Genomic DNA, 17,181 nt, shown 5'->3' with positions numbered 1-17,181 from the left:
AGTCAACTAAAGTAATAGAAAACATTTGTTCTAATTCTTAGACCAGTGATGCACAACCTTTTTATCAGTAGCGTCGATTTGTCTATTTCCTAATTGCTCGCAGACCACACAGGTTACCTACAACCTCCAAAAGACAAAAAAGTGGTCGGTGAATATGATGAAATCATTTATTAACAATTATTATTTATTTAATGTGGGTTAGCCCTGAAGAACTGTATATGTATTAACATGAACACTGCAGCGCATATCAATGATATGTGTCGGAGCACAATAAACTTTAAAATATATTATTAATGGATGAAAGTATTTTATCATGTTTCAATGAAAACTTACTTGAAATAATTATTAGGATATAATATATCTATAATAATATTATGTTAGGAAAATTTTTGCAAATTTAATTTTATAGGTGGGCCACAATAAATGGCATGGCTGGTTGTGCACCACTGCCCTAGACTGACATAGACAATAGTGGTAGAGGAGTTCTTATACATCATACCATGGTGTTCATTTGTTATATGAAGTGTCTAATAACAAAAACTATCATGTCCACAATTCAATATTAATGTGAAATTACATTTTTGTGCGTCAGGCGTGACTACTTGGTTTTAACTTTAGTTTCTTTTTTCTACTGTACTTTATTTTCAAACCAGAACAATATGAATTTTTCTATTAGCTTATTATCTCCTATTTGCAATACATCCATGAAAATAAAATGTGACGTGTCAACATCTAATATATCACTTTAAATAATCAATTTTTCAAACGCATTAGGTTTTCAAAAAAATTTTACGTGTGATTTTGGAGCATTTTGGAAGTAATACATAGACCATTATACATTATTTAAATTGCACGTAAAATATGGATGTCTTTTTTGTTAGACTTTGACCATCTGTGGAGTTTTGACATCATGACAGTTTTTGTTATTAGATGCCTCATAAATATAAATTATTAAACCTTTAATGAGATACAGGATCTTATGTATGATTTTGAAAGACTTTTTGTGATGACTGATATCTTGAATGCATTTTTTAATTTATGTCATGCAGCTAAACTTAAACATGATAGTCAAGATTTTTTATGTTGTGTGGAGCATTTTTGACAATCATATATTATTTTAATCGGATCCACAATTCATAATATATTGTACACCCCTACAATCTCTTGGAAACATGGTAAAATATACTTTTAATATATTTCCAGAAAAAACTAAGTATATTTTTTTCATAGAAATTCGCGGGCCACTGGGTACCGCCATGCTTATACCTCCCGGGATTTAATGGGCTAATGGACTTTGAGGGTAATTTCTTGCCTACGGGCTGGTTACTTTTTGTCTTCTGCTAATGCAATTATCATAATAAATTACCCAATGTACAAAATTAGCATATTATTATTTTGTGTAAGCATATTGGTTATGCATAATATGACTCCCCTTAACAGTTCTGTTGTATTTTTAATATAATTATAAACCCAGACGAATCATGATGAGACGAATGTTTATACATATAAATATTCATAATATGATGGATAAATTGACCACGTTATGCTTCATCACAGGTAAGTGACATATCCCCAAAAATTAGGTTTGAATGACAATCTACATAGGAGCAAAACTTTCAACTTACATGATATAAATTAAAATAATTGAAGCAGAAAAAAATATGGTATTACTTTGAGAGAGTTTTTAAATAAGCAACCTTGCGAAGGTTGCGTACATATCTTAAGAAAATACAAAATTTGAAATGCAAATCTTGTCAGTTTGGCGAATCTGCCACTTGACCTATAGATGCACGACATTGTCCAAATAATGATAATATTGTTACGCTTTAATGTATATTTTTGATTTCTAAAAACTCAAGGGTTCATAGAAATCTTAACTTTTTTCATTGTCAGTTAAGTTTAAATGATTATTAAAGTAAGAATTTTTTAATTAACAAATTCTCAAATCAGTGGTTTCTCTCACTGCCAATAGTTTTAAAGTTGTAAATGGCATACAATGATATTTTCATCTTGATTGATTACAAGATTTTAAATGGAAATTGAATTGACTGAAACGATAATTTTCCTAGATGTATTTTTCTTTATGCATAATAAATTACTATGTATAACAATAACACCATTCACATCAATTTTCTACTACTACTGAAAAAACAATTTATCACGCAATCTTATCATTAAAGTTGCAGTCAAGTTGTATCTCAGCTTGAAAAGACATTTTAATGAGAATACATAATACATGCACTTTAAGGGTCAAATCGCGTGCGACGTGCTCGCATTACACTGCCACTCGCAGTCAGCTTTTGGCCCTGCAGTGAAAAAATTAATGCCTTGCAACACTTACCTACATATTATTGATTTGCTTTGTTATGTAAAATGTTCTATTATGCATACATTTTCATTACTTTTTATTGAAGAGGAGGTCAATGCTTGGAAGATGTAAATTATATAATATTATATTTAAATAATTTTGTGGAACAAGATCACCACAATTAATACAACATAATTGTGCAGTAGTATTTACTACTAGTTAATGTCAAATGCGTTTATCATAAATACAATAATATCACAAATTTGAATATTTGAAGTCGTGGTAATGTAAGTATGTTACCAATTAATTACTGTATGTAAAAATTATAACTTTTTATATCTCATATCTTCTATCTTGTAAATGTAAATCCAAAACAACTTGTTATCATGAGACGACAATTAAATTTTTGAAATTAAAAAAATGAAAGAATAACAAATTACACAAAATGACAATGATTCATTGTATGTACATATTTATGAGGTTTGGAATTTTTTTCCATTGTTGATACAAATTATAAGGTTTTTATGGATTGATTTTGAAGTTATTAAACTTGTTATTAGTACAAGAATCTTGCACAAAGGTAGATAAGATATTCAATATCAAGTATTTTGTGTTCATTCTTGAGATTTGTTTATGTAAGAAGAGATTCCTGTATTGTTTTTTTTGTATGTCTTAATCATAATAATTATGTCTATACCTTGGTTTGTTACATGTTCATACATAATTCTATGTATAAAATAAGATCTTTAGGGAATTAAAACACAATGTGGCCTTTGTAGGAAAATATGTACTGATAATTTTGTAAAGTGTAAATAATCGTTTCGAGTTAAGATTTATAATTAATATAATTACAATGTTAACAGAGTCGTACAGTACAATTTGTGCGAGTTGTTCAAATAAAATTACACTTGTAATAATTACATGACGTATTTTATTACCTACCATTTTCATTACTGAATAAGTAATTTTATATACCAATACTAGGCTATTCTTACGTATGTATCTATTTACAATATGCGAACTGTCAAATCCATCACTTCTCGCATTATTTTCTGAATGCAGTAGCATTAGGTATACTAGTTGCTTTGCTTGCCGATTTAACAATAGGTATTGTAGTCCATGTTTATACCGTTTTTCCATCATTTTAAATGCGTATGCAAAAGGAAAAGACATATTGTGTCTAAAATCACTACTTTTCACGAGAGCCAAAAGGAGATTGAGTTTTGGATAACTTGAAAAATTTACTAATTCAGAGGGTTGAATCGACTCGTTTTTGTCATTTACGTGAATTATGGTTCATTTGCCATTATTTAAGAATTATCTCCCCTTTCTTTGCACACAAAAATATTCAGTAACACTAAGAACAATATTTTGCATTAATCATTGTGAAGGCTTTCTGCAATGTTTCAATCAAATTGGAGTGTTATTTCAAAATCACATTGAATTCAGATTCAGAAACACATTGTGATCACGTCATGTGAGCCCATGCTTGGACCATGAGAGCAATCATTAATATAAACTGACAATCTACAAAAAAATTGTGTCAATTACTGCATGTTATCTATGGTTCCGTTCCAAATAACTAAAAACAATGATGGATAAAGCTGTGTTGACACGGTCCAAGTACGATCCAAGTACACTTGGATCGAGTGCCATCCAAGTGAAAGCTTCATACTAATTTTTCCTATCCAAGTTAACTTGGATGAGTAGGACGCGGTCCAAGTAGCTTGGATAGGAATAATTAGTATGAAGATGTCTCATACGAGTGCACTTGGATGGCACTCGATCCAAGTGTACTTGGACCGTGTCAACGCGGCTTAAGTGAAATCATGTGACTCGATAATAGTGATGAACAGTGTAGGTAGGCTGTTAAAATCCCACATAAATAGTGCACACTAGACTGTCAGTCAAACTTATTTGTTTTCATTGAACTATGCTACAGTGTGTATAGTTTTTAAAATTCAATTAAATCCTGCCTAATCCAAGCCACAGTAGATAATAGTCAAAAAATTCTCATTTATCTATAAAATATTTTTTATCGATGATGGTTTGGCTAGGGAGGGCTTAGAATTTAAAAAAAAATAACCAACCATCTGTAATAATTATTATTATCTGTCTGTATTCTTAATTGAACGAAAACCAATAAGTATGAATGAAAAAGTGTGCACTATTTTTGTCGGATCGTCCATAGCATACCAAAATTATTATGGTCTGGTTAGTTTAATTGAATTTTAAAAACTAACCAGCACAATCTGCAAATTGTATTCTTAGTTCAATGAAAACAAATAAGTATGACTGTCAAAGTATAGTGTGCACTATTTATGGAGCATCTCTGGCATCTTAACAGCCTATCTCCACCCCTCGTCACTGCTTGATAATGTGTACATTTGTAAAAAATAAAATAACGTTTTATCATGCGTGATGACAGTAGTGCTACGTGGTATGAGTGAGGTGATGTAGGTATGTTTTGATACATTTAGATACCAAGTAGAGTGACTGCATAAGGCCTGTGACGCGAGTAATGTGCGATTTGCTTACATGACAATATAATAACAGCCTTTTTCTACCCTAAGACTTGTTATGATTCATGTTATTGAAATTCACGTTCACCACTTGAATGAATGATTATATTCATCAAAATTTATTAAAAAATAAATTATAAAATCTTGGGATCCTACCAAGACGTTTTGCATACGGTGATATGTGATTTTAAGGTATTTATTACTCTAAGTGTAATCATTGCAATAAGGTAGTGTAGGCAGATAATTTATGAATAATATCAACATTATCAGCTATTGGGTGAAGTTTATTTGTCAATTTCATTAATTGTGGAGGGTGTGGGGCTGCCAATTTAACGTGCCACTTGGGGCACCTGAAAGTCAAAAGAACTCCCGCCACTGATTAAATAGTACGTATTTTATTGAAATATGATTCATTAATATTAAGAAAACACAAAATTAGTTTATAAAATGAACTCTTTAAAAACGAGTGATATCCAAAACGATATTTTATAATGCTGTAGTTTGGCTGATAGAGAGGTTTTGGAAAAATATTTTTCCCAACTTTGGCTAGTAGTAAGTTGTTTTCGAGGAAAATATAAATTGAAAAAGTGGCAACACTCGTTACCATGCTTTCATTTGGGATTTGTCACTTTGTCAGTTTTTTGACTTGTCTTGTACTCTCGTAGTGAGTTGGGTATACAATATTTGAGTTTATTATTGGTTTTTATATAGACGTTTTTCTACGAGAATGACTGACAGCCGAGAGTTGCTTCAGGAGCAAATCAAGGTGCAAGGAGAAATTGTGAGAAAATTGAAATCAGAGAAAGCATCTAAGGAAAAGGTAGGGTTCACTAACTTGATAATTTTTTTTCTTAATCTGATGCAATATGGAATTTCCTCTCTCTATAATGTATCAATATGTGTTTCTTTTGACGTGTGATAGACATTATATTTTTTTGTGCGTATGTCACGAATGAATTTAATTCATGAATTTAATAATATGCAATCGACATTCCGTAAATATCTAGCGTTATGGTAAAAGCATAGTAAAAAAATTCAAGGTGAATCGACGTCATGAAAAGTATCCGTTCAATGTTAAATACGATTTCCTTTCACAACATTTTTGCGCTTGCCTTTCTGTTATATCATTCTAATTGCTATAATTATTTGTAGGTGATGTTAAATGTTGATCAAGTTGCGAAGCTTGATGAATACCTTTCGCGTGAGAGCTATCTTGTTGGATATGCTCCTACTAAAGCTGATTGCGATGCTTGTAAATTATTAAGTACGATGGGAATGAGAGCTAGAAAAGGTGCTCACATTAATCGTTGGTATAATCATATTAACAGTTTTACTGGAGAACAAAGATCTAACTTTCCGCCTGTCACTGGTAAATTGCCAGGTGCAATTCAATGTCTGTTCAAAAAGTATTGTCTTCTTGATGAAAAGGTGAGGTGCTTATAGTCATAATAATAATATTATGTTGCACAAATCTAATTAAGGGTTGTTTGTGGTCTTTTTCGGTTTGAACAAATATCGAATGGGCGGGCAGTGCTGAGCGGCTACTTCCACATTTTTACTGAAATCATTGACTTTGATGTGAAACGCTTGCTCACAAAATGATGTATCTGCCGATGCATTGCCTAATAAAGCACACAAAAATGCTTCGAATGATAAAATTTACCAATATTTATAAAAATAGTCAAATGTCAACATCATCAGGGTATAATCAGGTTATAAATTTTTTTTAAATTATTAATTTCACTCTGTATAATATTATCAAAATCTTTGTGAGGCCCTCAATACAATTTTCACATAATGAGATATCACATTAACGCTTTACCTACCGCTCCCGTCAATGTGACGTTCTGTCGCACACAAACACCAATGTGGTGTCGTTGGACATGTGAAACTTGCAAAATAAATTCATGCACTCAAAATATGAATTTATGACAAAATAAATACACGTATGGTATTTTTTTCATAAATGATGTCAGTTATTTTATTTGGTTGTCGCGGTTCATTCACCTACACATTTTATCCATCAAACCCTGCAGGCATAAATGACCAAGCGGTAATGAGTCAGCTTATAATGTCGGGTTCGAATCCTGGGTGTGGCAAATTCATATATTTTCAACATGTGTTCGGACCTTGAGTATAGGATTCCAAATAAGTTGATCAAGTGGCTAACATCCATTTATTGTAAAAACGAAAATATGTTAATACAACCTTCACCCTGGGGACTTTTATGATCTTCTTGGGATCGAACATGATGATGACGTAATGTAAATGCAATCGTCGTAAATGACATTCTAAAGTGATTGCGAGTGAAATGGGTTTTAAATCATAGTAAAACTATCATTGTTTACATGATAATATGTTTTGTTTTGTAATCTTTGAAGTTTTATTTTATTTGTATAACAGTAAGAGCTACATTTGGTAAATTAGTAACAAAAGACATTTAAAATTTAATTGAAATTCATTGGGTGCTTCAAGAGTTTATTATTTTTGATTTTGCGATCAAAATTCGCTGATTATAAACATTGTCAGTATTATTTGGCATACCTATTTTGTGTAAATTCCGCGATAGGTAAAGTGTTAACCAAAGTATATAGTTTATCTCAAACTGCTGACACGGAGTTAAATTTATGTTATATTTTATATTGAGTTATGCCAAAAAAGCATTTATTTGACGTAATTATGATAGCTTTTTAAGCAGTTATATATTAAGTAAAAACTGATAAAATTAGATCTTGTGTTGTTGAAATAAGAATCATGATTATATCAGATGATTTTATTGGAATTTGATTATTTCAAAATTAACGTGCCTCTATTAAATTTGATGTAAATATTGTTTTACTGAATTAACTGTAGTTTGTTTTTGAATTATTAGATCTGTCGTTTGTCAATAGCTTGTCTACAATTTATTAAAATATTTTGTTTATTAGATCGCAGAAGAAGTTGCCAAACTCCTCGAGTTGAAGTCTTCCCTGGGAAACGACGATGCGGCCAGTCAAAAGTTTACTCTTAAAACTCCCAAAGGAACGAGAGATTATTCTCCCCAGCAGATGGCTCTGAGGATGGGAGTTTTAGACAAAATCATCGCCGTTTTCAAAAGGCACGGAGCGGAGACCATCGATACTCCAGTTTTTGAATTGAAAGTAAAGATTTTTTTAATCAAACCAAGTATTTAAAATATTAAGTATGTTTAATACTTTTGATATAAACATATTATCTGAATATACTTACCTTCTAATGTTTACTAGCAGTTTTCATTCACAAATATTTTTGGATATCCTGTTTGATCTATAATTTTATAACGAAGTCTAATTAATTGTCATCGATCATGATTTTACCCTTTCTTAAAAATAACGATTTTTTATCTTGTAATAACTGTAACAATTAAAAATAACCAATCAAAACAATCTTTTTTATTGTGTTGTTCAAAGAACCACAATATAAATTAGGCTGCTGTAGTATTACATATACACTGTCTTATATTTGGAATTTTGCATTGATGATGTTTTGCACAAACCGTTGGTTAACTTTTTGTGTGGTGTAACTATTCTTGCATAAAATAGTACGCTCCATCGACTTGTGTGACTGAGTGCTTTCACTCAACTCAACTGCATACTAAAATGATGCTACGTTCATTTTATAGGAAGTTCTGACTGGAAAATACGGTGAAGATTCAAAGTTGATTTATGATCTGAAGGACCAAGGAGGAGAAATTTTGTCACTGAGATACGATTTAACTGTTCCGCTGGCCAGATATCTCGCTATGAACAAAGTCAGTTCCATAAAACGATACCACATTGCCAAGGTTTATAGAAGAGACAATCCTGCCATGACTAAAGGAAGATATCGGGAATTCTATCAATGTGTGAGTGTCCTCATGTTCCGTGTTATAAATGCATAAACAAAGTTTGTTGTTTTTCAGCCACCCATTGCTTCTATGACTTGGAGATTAAATCATCTATGGTACTATACCGTGTCTTTACGCTCTATTGCTTATTGCTATTTTGGCACATTCTTAGACATTTTAAGGAACCAATTATGTACGAAAGTTAATTATTTAAAAAATGAGACTTATATTTTTTTTAATTTTTCGAATTTTTGTGAGATATTTTCAAGTTTAAAATTTATTGTCGAGTTTTGATCCCTTTTATTGCAAATTTCATGGTTTATAAAAATAAAACAAACATTGATTTCAATTTTTATATAATTTAGGATTTTGACATTGCTGGTACATACGATCCGATGATACCTGATGCAGAATGCGTCCGAGTGGTTGCTGAAATTTTAGATACGCTGGATATTGGATCTTTTGTTATCAAATTGAATCACAGACGGTTACTTGATGGAATTTTCGAAGCTTGCGGCGTTTCTGCCGGCAGCTTCAGAACGGCATGTTCATCTATAGATAAACTGGATAAAGTAAGTTAATAAACAGAATCTCTCAGGAGACATACACTTACCTAATGCAGTTTTGGTTATAATTGATTTGGATTAATAAATTTATGTATAAGATCATCTATTCTGTTGTATTTATCAGGCTTTACTATATTTAATCAGGAATGTAGTTTTATTTACAATATAGACGTATTGGTTGCTAAGTACAAAATTACATACTCTGCCCTCTTTAATGTGAAGCAGTCAACCACCTTCAGCCTGTATTCAGTAAAAAATATTAAAGTACTTACATGTACAAAAGAAATATAGTTAATTCTACTATCAAATAATAATTTATTATGTCAACTAGATCCAGTGTACACATCAACACTTTTTCCCAATTGTATTTTAACAAAGAGGTGTGACAAAATGTGTTGGAAGTGCAAAATAAATAATGTTTGTATTTTTTCAGCTGTTATAATATTATGTATTTATTCACATGACTTCTTGTACCGATATTGTAATATTGACCTGTTTGTTATTACTTTGCATGCCTTTTTTGTCACATAAAGTAATGATAATAATATGTAATAATAAAATTGTGATCAAACAGTAGGCTTTATAAAATGTTTTTGTTATTACTTGTATGCATGCTCATAGCCATTATACAGACACTGTTTGGTAAATACAACTATATTTTATAAATGTACATACATTGTCATTATGCGGATCTCTACTTTAAAAAAAAAGTAATACAATTAATCAAGTACCACTTCCTTAAGTTACTAAGTTAATAATAGTCTCGGATAAGAATTCATAGATATAATAATTACGTAGTTTTTAAAAATCTAATTAATGATGGAGAACTAGACTAGGCTGGCTTAAAGATGTTTTATTTACCCAATATTTTTTCAGTCCCCTTGGGAAGATGTCCGCAAAGAGATGATCGAAGAAAAAGGATTGACGCCTGTGGCGACCGATGCTATCGGCGAATACGTTAGGCTCAATGGGAAATCGGAACTGGTTGAGAAACTTCTCACTGATGATAAACTATCAAAGTCCAAGGCGGCTGTCGAGGGTCTGGAAGCTTTGCGATTACTTTTGAACTATTGCGAACTGTTCGGACTTACACATAAAATATTGTTTGACCTCAGTCTTGCTCGCGGATTGGACTATTACACTGGAGTCATCTATGAAGCAGTTTTGAAAGGTTGGTTTTATCTGACATTTCGATTTCTCTCTATGATTTGAAATGTTCTCCATTTTTCACGGTCCCTCATCAGTGAACTTCCTGTTACTGTCCTACCGCCAGTCTTGCCAGTCGGAACTCTCAGTGGCATCTTGTATCTTTTAAGCACACAATTTGCCAGAGATTCTCCATCTTATTTTATGATATTAAATGAGTAATGTGTCAATATGTTTGCGAAATCTAATGTGATTGTTATATTTATTGCTAACTCTGGACAGATGATGAAGGTATGCATATCAGAATGAATATTTTTTTTGTAAAACTGAATGTATTGCGAAAAACTCAATGTTGAATGTTTGCAATACACTTAAAAATTCACTTCTATATAATTATTGTCGGTTAACTTTCTGTTCGCATTATCCGCTTGCCTTTTTTTTACAAATTTTAATTTACCGAACAGGTTTCAATTTTTTACGATGAATGTAATTGTTATTGCATAGCATTTTTTTGTTACAAAAACCAAAGATAATAATAATGTATATATTTTTGAAGAATGCTACCTATGTGAAACGTAGCATTTTCTCTACTACCTAGTCAAATTACTTATCTTCTCAGCGGTTATGCCTGACACAATAATTGTCAGCTGGTGACCAATACGAAATCTACACTCAACCAATTTTCATATAATAAATCCATATATTTGATGATTTCTTGATGTAAGGCTGATGTGAATTTGCCAGTTGTTGATTGGACAGAAGTGCTATGCGCATTTGAAACATCAATTTATGAAACTAATTATCTGTGATATTGTTAGCTTATGTTATGAAATCATTTAACCGAATACCTGTATTTAAATGCGGCTTGCTTGGCAGTATTGCGATTCTTTTTTTAATTTAAAATAATGACAAAAATGTTTCATTATTTCTTAGTATGAATAGATAGTAGGTGTATAGGAATGATATGTGTTAGGGAAACCTCAAGAGACTCACTGGATGTGTTGATTGAATTTTTTTATTGTACCAACAGGAGAGACCCAATCTAAAGGCGAAGAAGTGAGCGTGGGATCAGTTGCAGGTGGCGGCAGATATGACAATTTGGTTGGAATGTTTGACTCCAAAAACAAACAGGTATACAATGTGTTTCTTCACCGTTCTCACACCGGAGCATTAAGCACCACCCACAATATATGGGATATACAACAAACTTCACTTTTAGGGTAAATGCTAAGTCATTTGCCCAACCATGGCAGGCGGTTAACTTAACAGTGAAATATCTAGGTTAAAATAAAATAAAATATTAAATATATTATGTTTCATTTACGATTCGCAAAATTAATTTGATTTTATAAATGTTTAGACGCCTCTGGTGGATGTCCAGTTTTGTTCCTGAGCATGGACAACCATTTCTTCTCCAAAAAAAAAACTGTTGAGAAACCCCCCTGACACTTGTTGTGCTGATGTTGTGTCTAATAACAACCTCTAATATTACATCACTATTTTTACCTCTCTACTTTTTTTTTATAACTTTGATCCCAAGAAGATTATTATGGGCGTCCACAGAGTGGAGGTTGTATTAACAGATTTTTATTGTTTATGAGAAATCGATCTTGGCCACTTACTAAACCTATTATGTAGGTCCATACTCTGGGTCCAAACACAAATTGCAAAACAACATGTGAATTTTTTGAATCCCCGGTCTGACAACTCAAAAAATTCACTCCACAATAATTTTCCGACCATGTCCGATCCTAATAGGATCATATGGGCCTCCACAGAGTGGAGGTTTGTATTAACAGATTTTGTTTTTTACGAGAAATGGATGTCAGCCACTTGCTCAACCTATTAGGTCCATACCCTGACTCACACACAAATTGAAAAACAATATGTGTACTTGCCAGACCCAGGATTCGAACCTGAGACCCACGGCGTGATAGTCCAAAGCTCAAGCCGCGCGACCACCGTGGGTGTCAAAATAATTAGCAGATTCTTATTACCGTAATTAAATAATATTATTCTTGATGAGATTCATTACTTTACTATCTGCGCATCTATTCTATACACAAGGCTGCTATCGAGAGTAATTTATCATATTTCTGTATTGAGTATTATAATTGTTATAATAACTTAGCCGTTTAAACTGTCAAAACTATCTCTCACTCTACAAGTTAACACAGCTAAGAGAGGCTCTGTAAAAATATAGCACTTTTTGACAGTTTAGACCAGCGATACTCAACCTGCGGCCCGCGGGCTGCGTGCGGCCCTTTAAGCTTTTATGTGCGGCCCGAAACACATTTATTATCAGGAATTTCGTATATCTTGAGATTCGTTTCTACTTTGACGCACAGATAGTGACACCCGAAGAGGATTGTCGTTATGGTCCACATCAGATCTGGTATAAGAGTGTTGCTATTGCAGACGATTAATTTAAAAAACACGCATAATTTTTAAAATCTCAAAAATGTTTTGTAAAAAAGGGGAGTTTTCATGATTTTTTTCGTCACACCAGTAGTGATGCGGCCCGCGTTACTTTACAAATATATGTATTTGGCCCGAAGAAAAAAAAGGTTGAGTATCATTGGTTTAGACGGTTAACTTATTGTAACAATTAACTGACCATATACATAAATATGATAAACTACCCTTGATAGCCGTCGATAGCAGCTTTGTGAATAGAATAGATACGCTGAAATCATTAGATGTATTGCAATATTCTACATACTTTTTGTTCATTATAGCATTATGAATCTTTTCATTACTGATTTATTATGCCAATATCTGATAAAGTAACTCTCACATGTTGAATTAAAATTTAAACTCAAATTGAATAGAATATCTATGTATTACATATTATAGCATTATTGATAAATTATATGTGTATATGATGATAACACTAAATACAAGGTAATTTATATGCTGAGGAACAAAATATCAATATTAAAATATGTATCTTATTTTAGGTTCCATGTGTCGGTGTGAGTATCGGAGTGGAGAGAATTTTCTCAGTAATAGAAGCAAAGTTGGCAAATAAAGAACTGGCTATCCGGACAACAGAAGTTGAGGTTTATGTAGCGTCCGCTCAAAAGAACTTTTTGGAACACAGAATGAAGATTTGTAAACTGCTTTGGGATGCCGGGATAAAAGTAAGTATTATTCACGATGGTTTTTTATTCTAAATTTTGATGAAAGTAATCTCCAAAGTCTGGTTTAATTACTACATATGTGTTGACTCATATCAAACGTCGTAAATTCCACTGAATGTCAAACTGAGATAAATGCAGTTTTATCATATCTTGTTAGAGAAATGGTTGTAACATGTGAGATATTGTAGGATAATTGAATCTAACATCCATAATGGCTACAAAGAAGTCCCGAAGATATTTGTTCTGTGCAACATTTATAATAAATGTTTTTATATTGGACTTGAGCAGTTTTGATAAAATATAGGTGGACTTTATTAGTTTTGACAAATACTTGGCTGGACTTAAAGCGGTTTGAAAAAACTTTGCATGGACTTAATGCAGTTTGATATGTATCCGGGCGACCATTTTTATTATTTTCAAAGGGACACGTATCCAGGAGTATGTTTATTGGCATTATCAATAAAAACAATTTTACAAACAAAACAAGTTTATTTATTATCGAACTTAGGTAAGTGGTTTATGTCACAAATAGTAAATTGGTAGAAAATTTAAAGTAAAATACGTTTTCGAATGCTGTCGTCGCAATGGCCACTGAAACATGTGTCATAATTTTCCTAATGGTCAAAATAATAATAAAAAACGTCAAGTCTTTTGAGGCACAAATAAAAAATCACGTATTTCTACATCCATTTTATGTAATAATTGTTTAGAAATTAAGGAAAATGATAGGTGCTGTCGTTCACCTTTAGCTTAAAAGTAGAACAATGGCGGCCATGATAGGGCGCTAGCTTGTCAGGGATTGACCGGTAGGGACTTTATGGGGTTAGATAAAATACGCTTGTGGACTTTATGTGGTTTGAAAAAATATTGATCTTTCGAAACGTGATTTTATACGTAAACAGTTGACTTTTGGGGGTTTGCAGTATACCATAATGTGCAGATTTGCATACTCTATTAAACGTATATTAAGTCATTTTTTTCAATATGTGGACTTTACGACGTTTGATATCAATCAACACATATGTATTATTGCCGTGCTATTCGAGTTTCTTGTCTTATGATACATTGCTAATTTTTGGTTAGAGGATTTGAATGTTACCATGGATGAAAATGCCAAATGAAGCATAATAAATTTTTGGTATAAAGTCATATTGTTTTTTGTCAGATGTATGATGAACATTTTGAGGGTTGATTGAAAAATATATAACAAAATTTTCAAAGCCTTTTACTCCTTCTATTCCAATGTTGAGTGGGAAAGTATGCTGGTGAAGTCGTATGTACCATTTAGGATAAGAGGCAGGTCAAACATTTGTTGGCTGGAGTTACTGATGACTGTTTTATGCTTAGTGTATAAGGAAAGCGGCCATTTGCGCAAGTGAGAAGTTTTTTTTTGTGGGAACCCAGGACCTACACTAGTTATCATGACGTTGATTTTTTTCATTTATTTAAGGCGGAACAGTCATACAAAAACAATCCGAAAATGCTTACACAATTACAACACTGCGAAGACAACGGCATTCCTATTGCGATAGTTTTGGGCGAGTCGGAGATGCAAAGAGGGGTCGTCAAAATCAGAGAAGTTTCCACACGGCAAGAGACGGAAGTGACCCTCGAAGACATGATTCAAGTCATTCAAACAAAACTGCAGGCGTTGGCTCCAACGAAACCACCACTGTTTAACGGGGATATATGAGACTAAACAGTAACAATTTGGATAAACTTACATACTTATAACCGCCACATAGAGATCTATCTTTGGTTTAATTAAAATTTTGAAATTACATTTCAAATATTTAAGACAATACTGCTTGCAATAAAAGGTTCAACAATAATTAACTTTTTCATCTTAATATGTATGTAATTAGATACCTACATATTTTTGTGAGCGTGAGGTTTTGATATTAATTATGGAATTTTTGCTATCAAAATACTGTTGTTAGCATTTGAACTTGACCTAACAGTGTTATCAAATCTAGAACTTAATCTTCATAAGTATTTTTTTATGTAATGCTTGTATACAAAACAAATATTTTTGTTTATTAAATATATTATGACCTTATCACTTTTCAATGTATGAGTTTTTAGTACATTGCTCTTTTTGTAATCAATCAATCTATCACAAGAACAGTCATGCATGTAACGCTGAACTTTTCATGGTGAGAAATGACTACAATTAAATTTAACTAAAGTTTATTTAGTTGAACTCCATTGTAACAGTTCCTAAAAATGTTCTAGTTTCCACAGATTTCTGACACATTTATAGATATTTGGATTTTGATTGGTCCTTTGATTAAAGTAGGTTCGATTAATTTACTATTTATTGCAAACTCATCTAATCATTGAGTTGTTTATCCATTTTGGTTTCACGTTTTTTTTATGTATTTCCATCACAGATTTACAAATCTAATTTATATTAATTTATTTGCATCATACTACATATCACTATTCACATCACATCATGTTATTTTTGTTAAATTGCACCATGCACTTGGTAATAAAATACATATGCGTCAATTTTCTTGTCAGTCTGTTCATTTCAAGGTGCATTGTTTACTTCGTAAATAAAATTAATTCTTAAAAAGGTAATCGACATCTGGGCAAAACAAATAAATTAGCTTAAAGCTATCTATTTATAGAAAAATATATTTCAAATAAATATCCACCGCCAAAATGCATTTAGATTTTATTGTACACGCGGCTCTTGACTTAAGCATGTTATTTGTTTCTTGAAAATGTGTTCGAATGTTGAACGTTCGAAAGTAGAGGGATCTAAAAAATACCATCAAAAAGTGTACTTGGAAATATTTATTTATCAATGGGTATAATAAAGTTAACAAGGCGTATTAGCAATCGGGTGTTTTCTTTATAAACTTGTCGAGAGATAGTTAAATACCACCTTTTTACATATTTGTGAAGGTGATGGGGAGCGGAGGAGAGAGAACGACTGCATGGAAGTGCAGAGTTTTGACATTATCAACAAAAATGTAAATTTTAAGAAATGTACAGAATAGCGATTTGTGCGAAAGTAGAACATTCGAAAGTCGAGGGCCGTGTGTATATTCTTGATAATATTTGGTTGTGTTTTTGCATTTTGTGTTGGTACATTATGATTTTTTTTATACTGATATTTAAAATAACTAATCTATAGTACCTACATAATTATGTAGTTATTTTCATACAAAGCAAAGGTAATTTTAATTATTGATTATTAAAATGATTCTACCTACACTACACTTTGAGTTTATAACAATAAAATATGTATCTTCTGAGAAACCATGAAAATAAGTATTAAAAAAACCAAAAAGGGCTGGGATTAATATTAAAAGTTAGCACTATTATGTTAATTTTATTACTTATTTTAATGTCTTTTTATCTATGTTCTCTTAATATTATCAGCAAATTTTATTTAAAACATTTGACTGATAGATTGACATGAACGTTTTAGATAAAGAATTTGTCCTGACTGGTTTTTAGAGCCCCAACTGTTTGGTTTCTTTTGAGTGCCGTGCTCACTTCTTATTATGTACAATGTATATACATTTTGGCATATTCTTATTATATCTTTTAATTACTTATTATTTTAATTGAATAAAAAACCATGTTATCTTTATTCTAAATTTATAGTAACATGTGATAATAAATTATTCTTTTC

The 17,181-nt window shown here is 31.7% G+C and overlaps 1 protein-coding gene across 3 annotated transcripts; it reads left to right on the top strand.

Annotated features, from left to right (window-relative positions):
* The first annotated feature begins 5,425 nt into the window (after positions 1-5,425).
* On the top strand, positions 5,426-16,801 carry HisRS (histidine--tRNA ligase). Of its 3 annotated transcripts, none has more exons than XM_085958539.1 (9): positions 5,426-5,650; positions 6,362-6,542; positions 7,758-7,970; positions 8,471-8,692; positions 9,040-9,246; positions 10,117-10,411; positions 11,417-11,517; positions 13,347-13,529; positions 14,980-16,801. In XM_085958539.1, the coding sequence occupies exons 2-9, from the start codon at positions 6,429-6,431 to the stop codon at positions 15,220-15,222; spliced, it is 1,578 nt and encodes a 525-aa protein (XP_085814665.1). In that variant the 5' UTR covers positions 5,426-5,650; positions 6,362-6,428; the 3' UTR covers positions 15,223-16,801. The 3 variants fall into 3 exon arrangements, with proteins under 3 accessions (XP_085814665.1, XP_085814664.1, XP_085814666.1); XM_085958538.1 differs by lacking the exon at positions 6,362-6,542 and adding an exon at positions 5,983-6,258; XM_085958540.1 differs by lacking the exon at positions 6,362-6,542.
* The last annotated feature ends 380 nt before the right edge of the window (positions 16,802-17,181 follow it).

This window comes from Rhyacophila brunnea, unplaced genomic scaffold (genome assembly GCF_057557595.1).
Source record: "Rhyacophila brunnea isolate RB1 unplaced genomic scaffold, BYU_Rbru_1.0 scaffold_8, whole genome shotgun sequence".
In the NCBI taxonomy this organism is placed as follows: Eukaryota; Metazoa; Arthropoda; class Insecta; order Trichoptera; family Rhyacophilidae; genus Rhyacophila; species Rhyacophila brunnea.
Note: the sequence above shows the minus strand (reverse complement) of the source record. Positions and strands in the feature narration are given on the sequence as shown.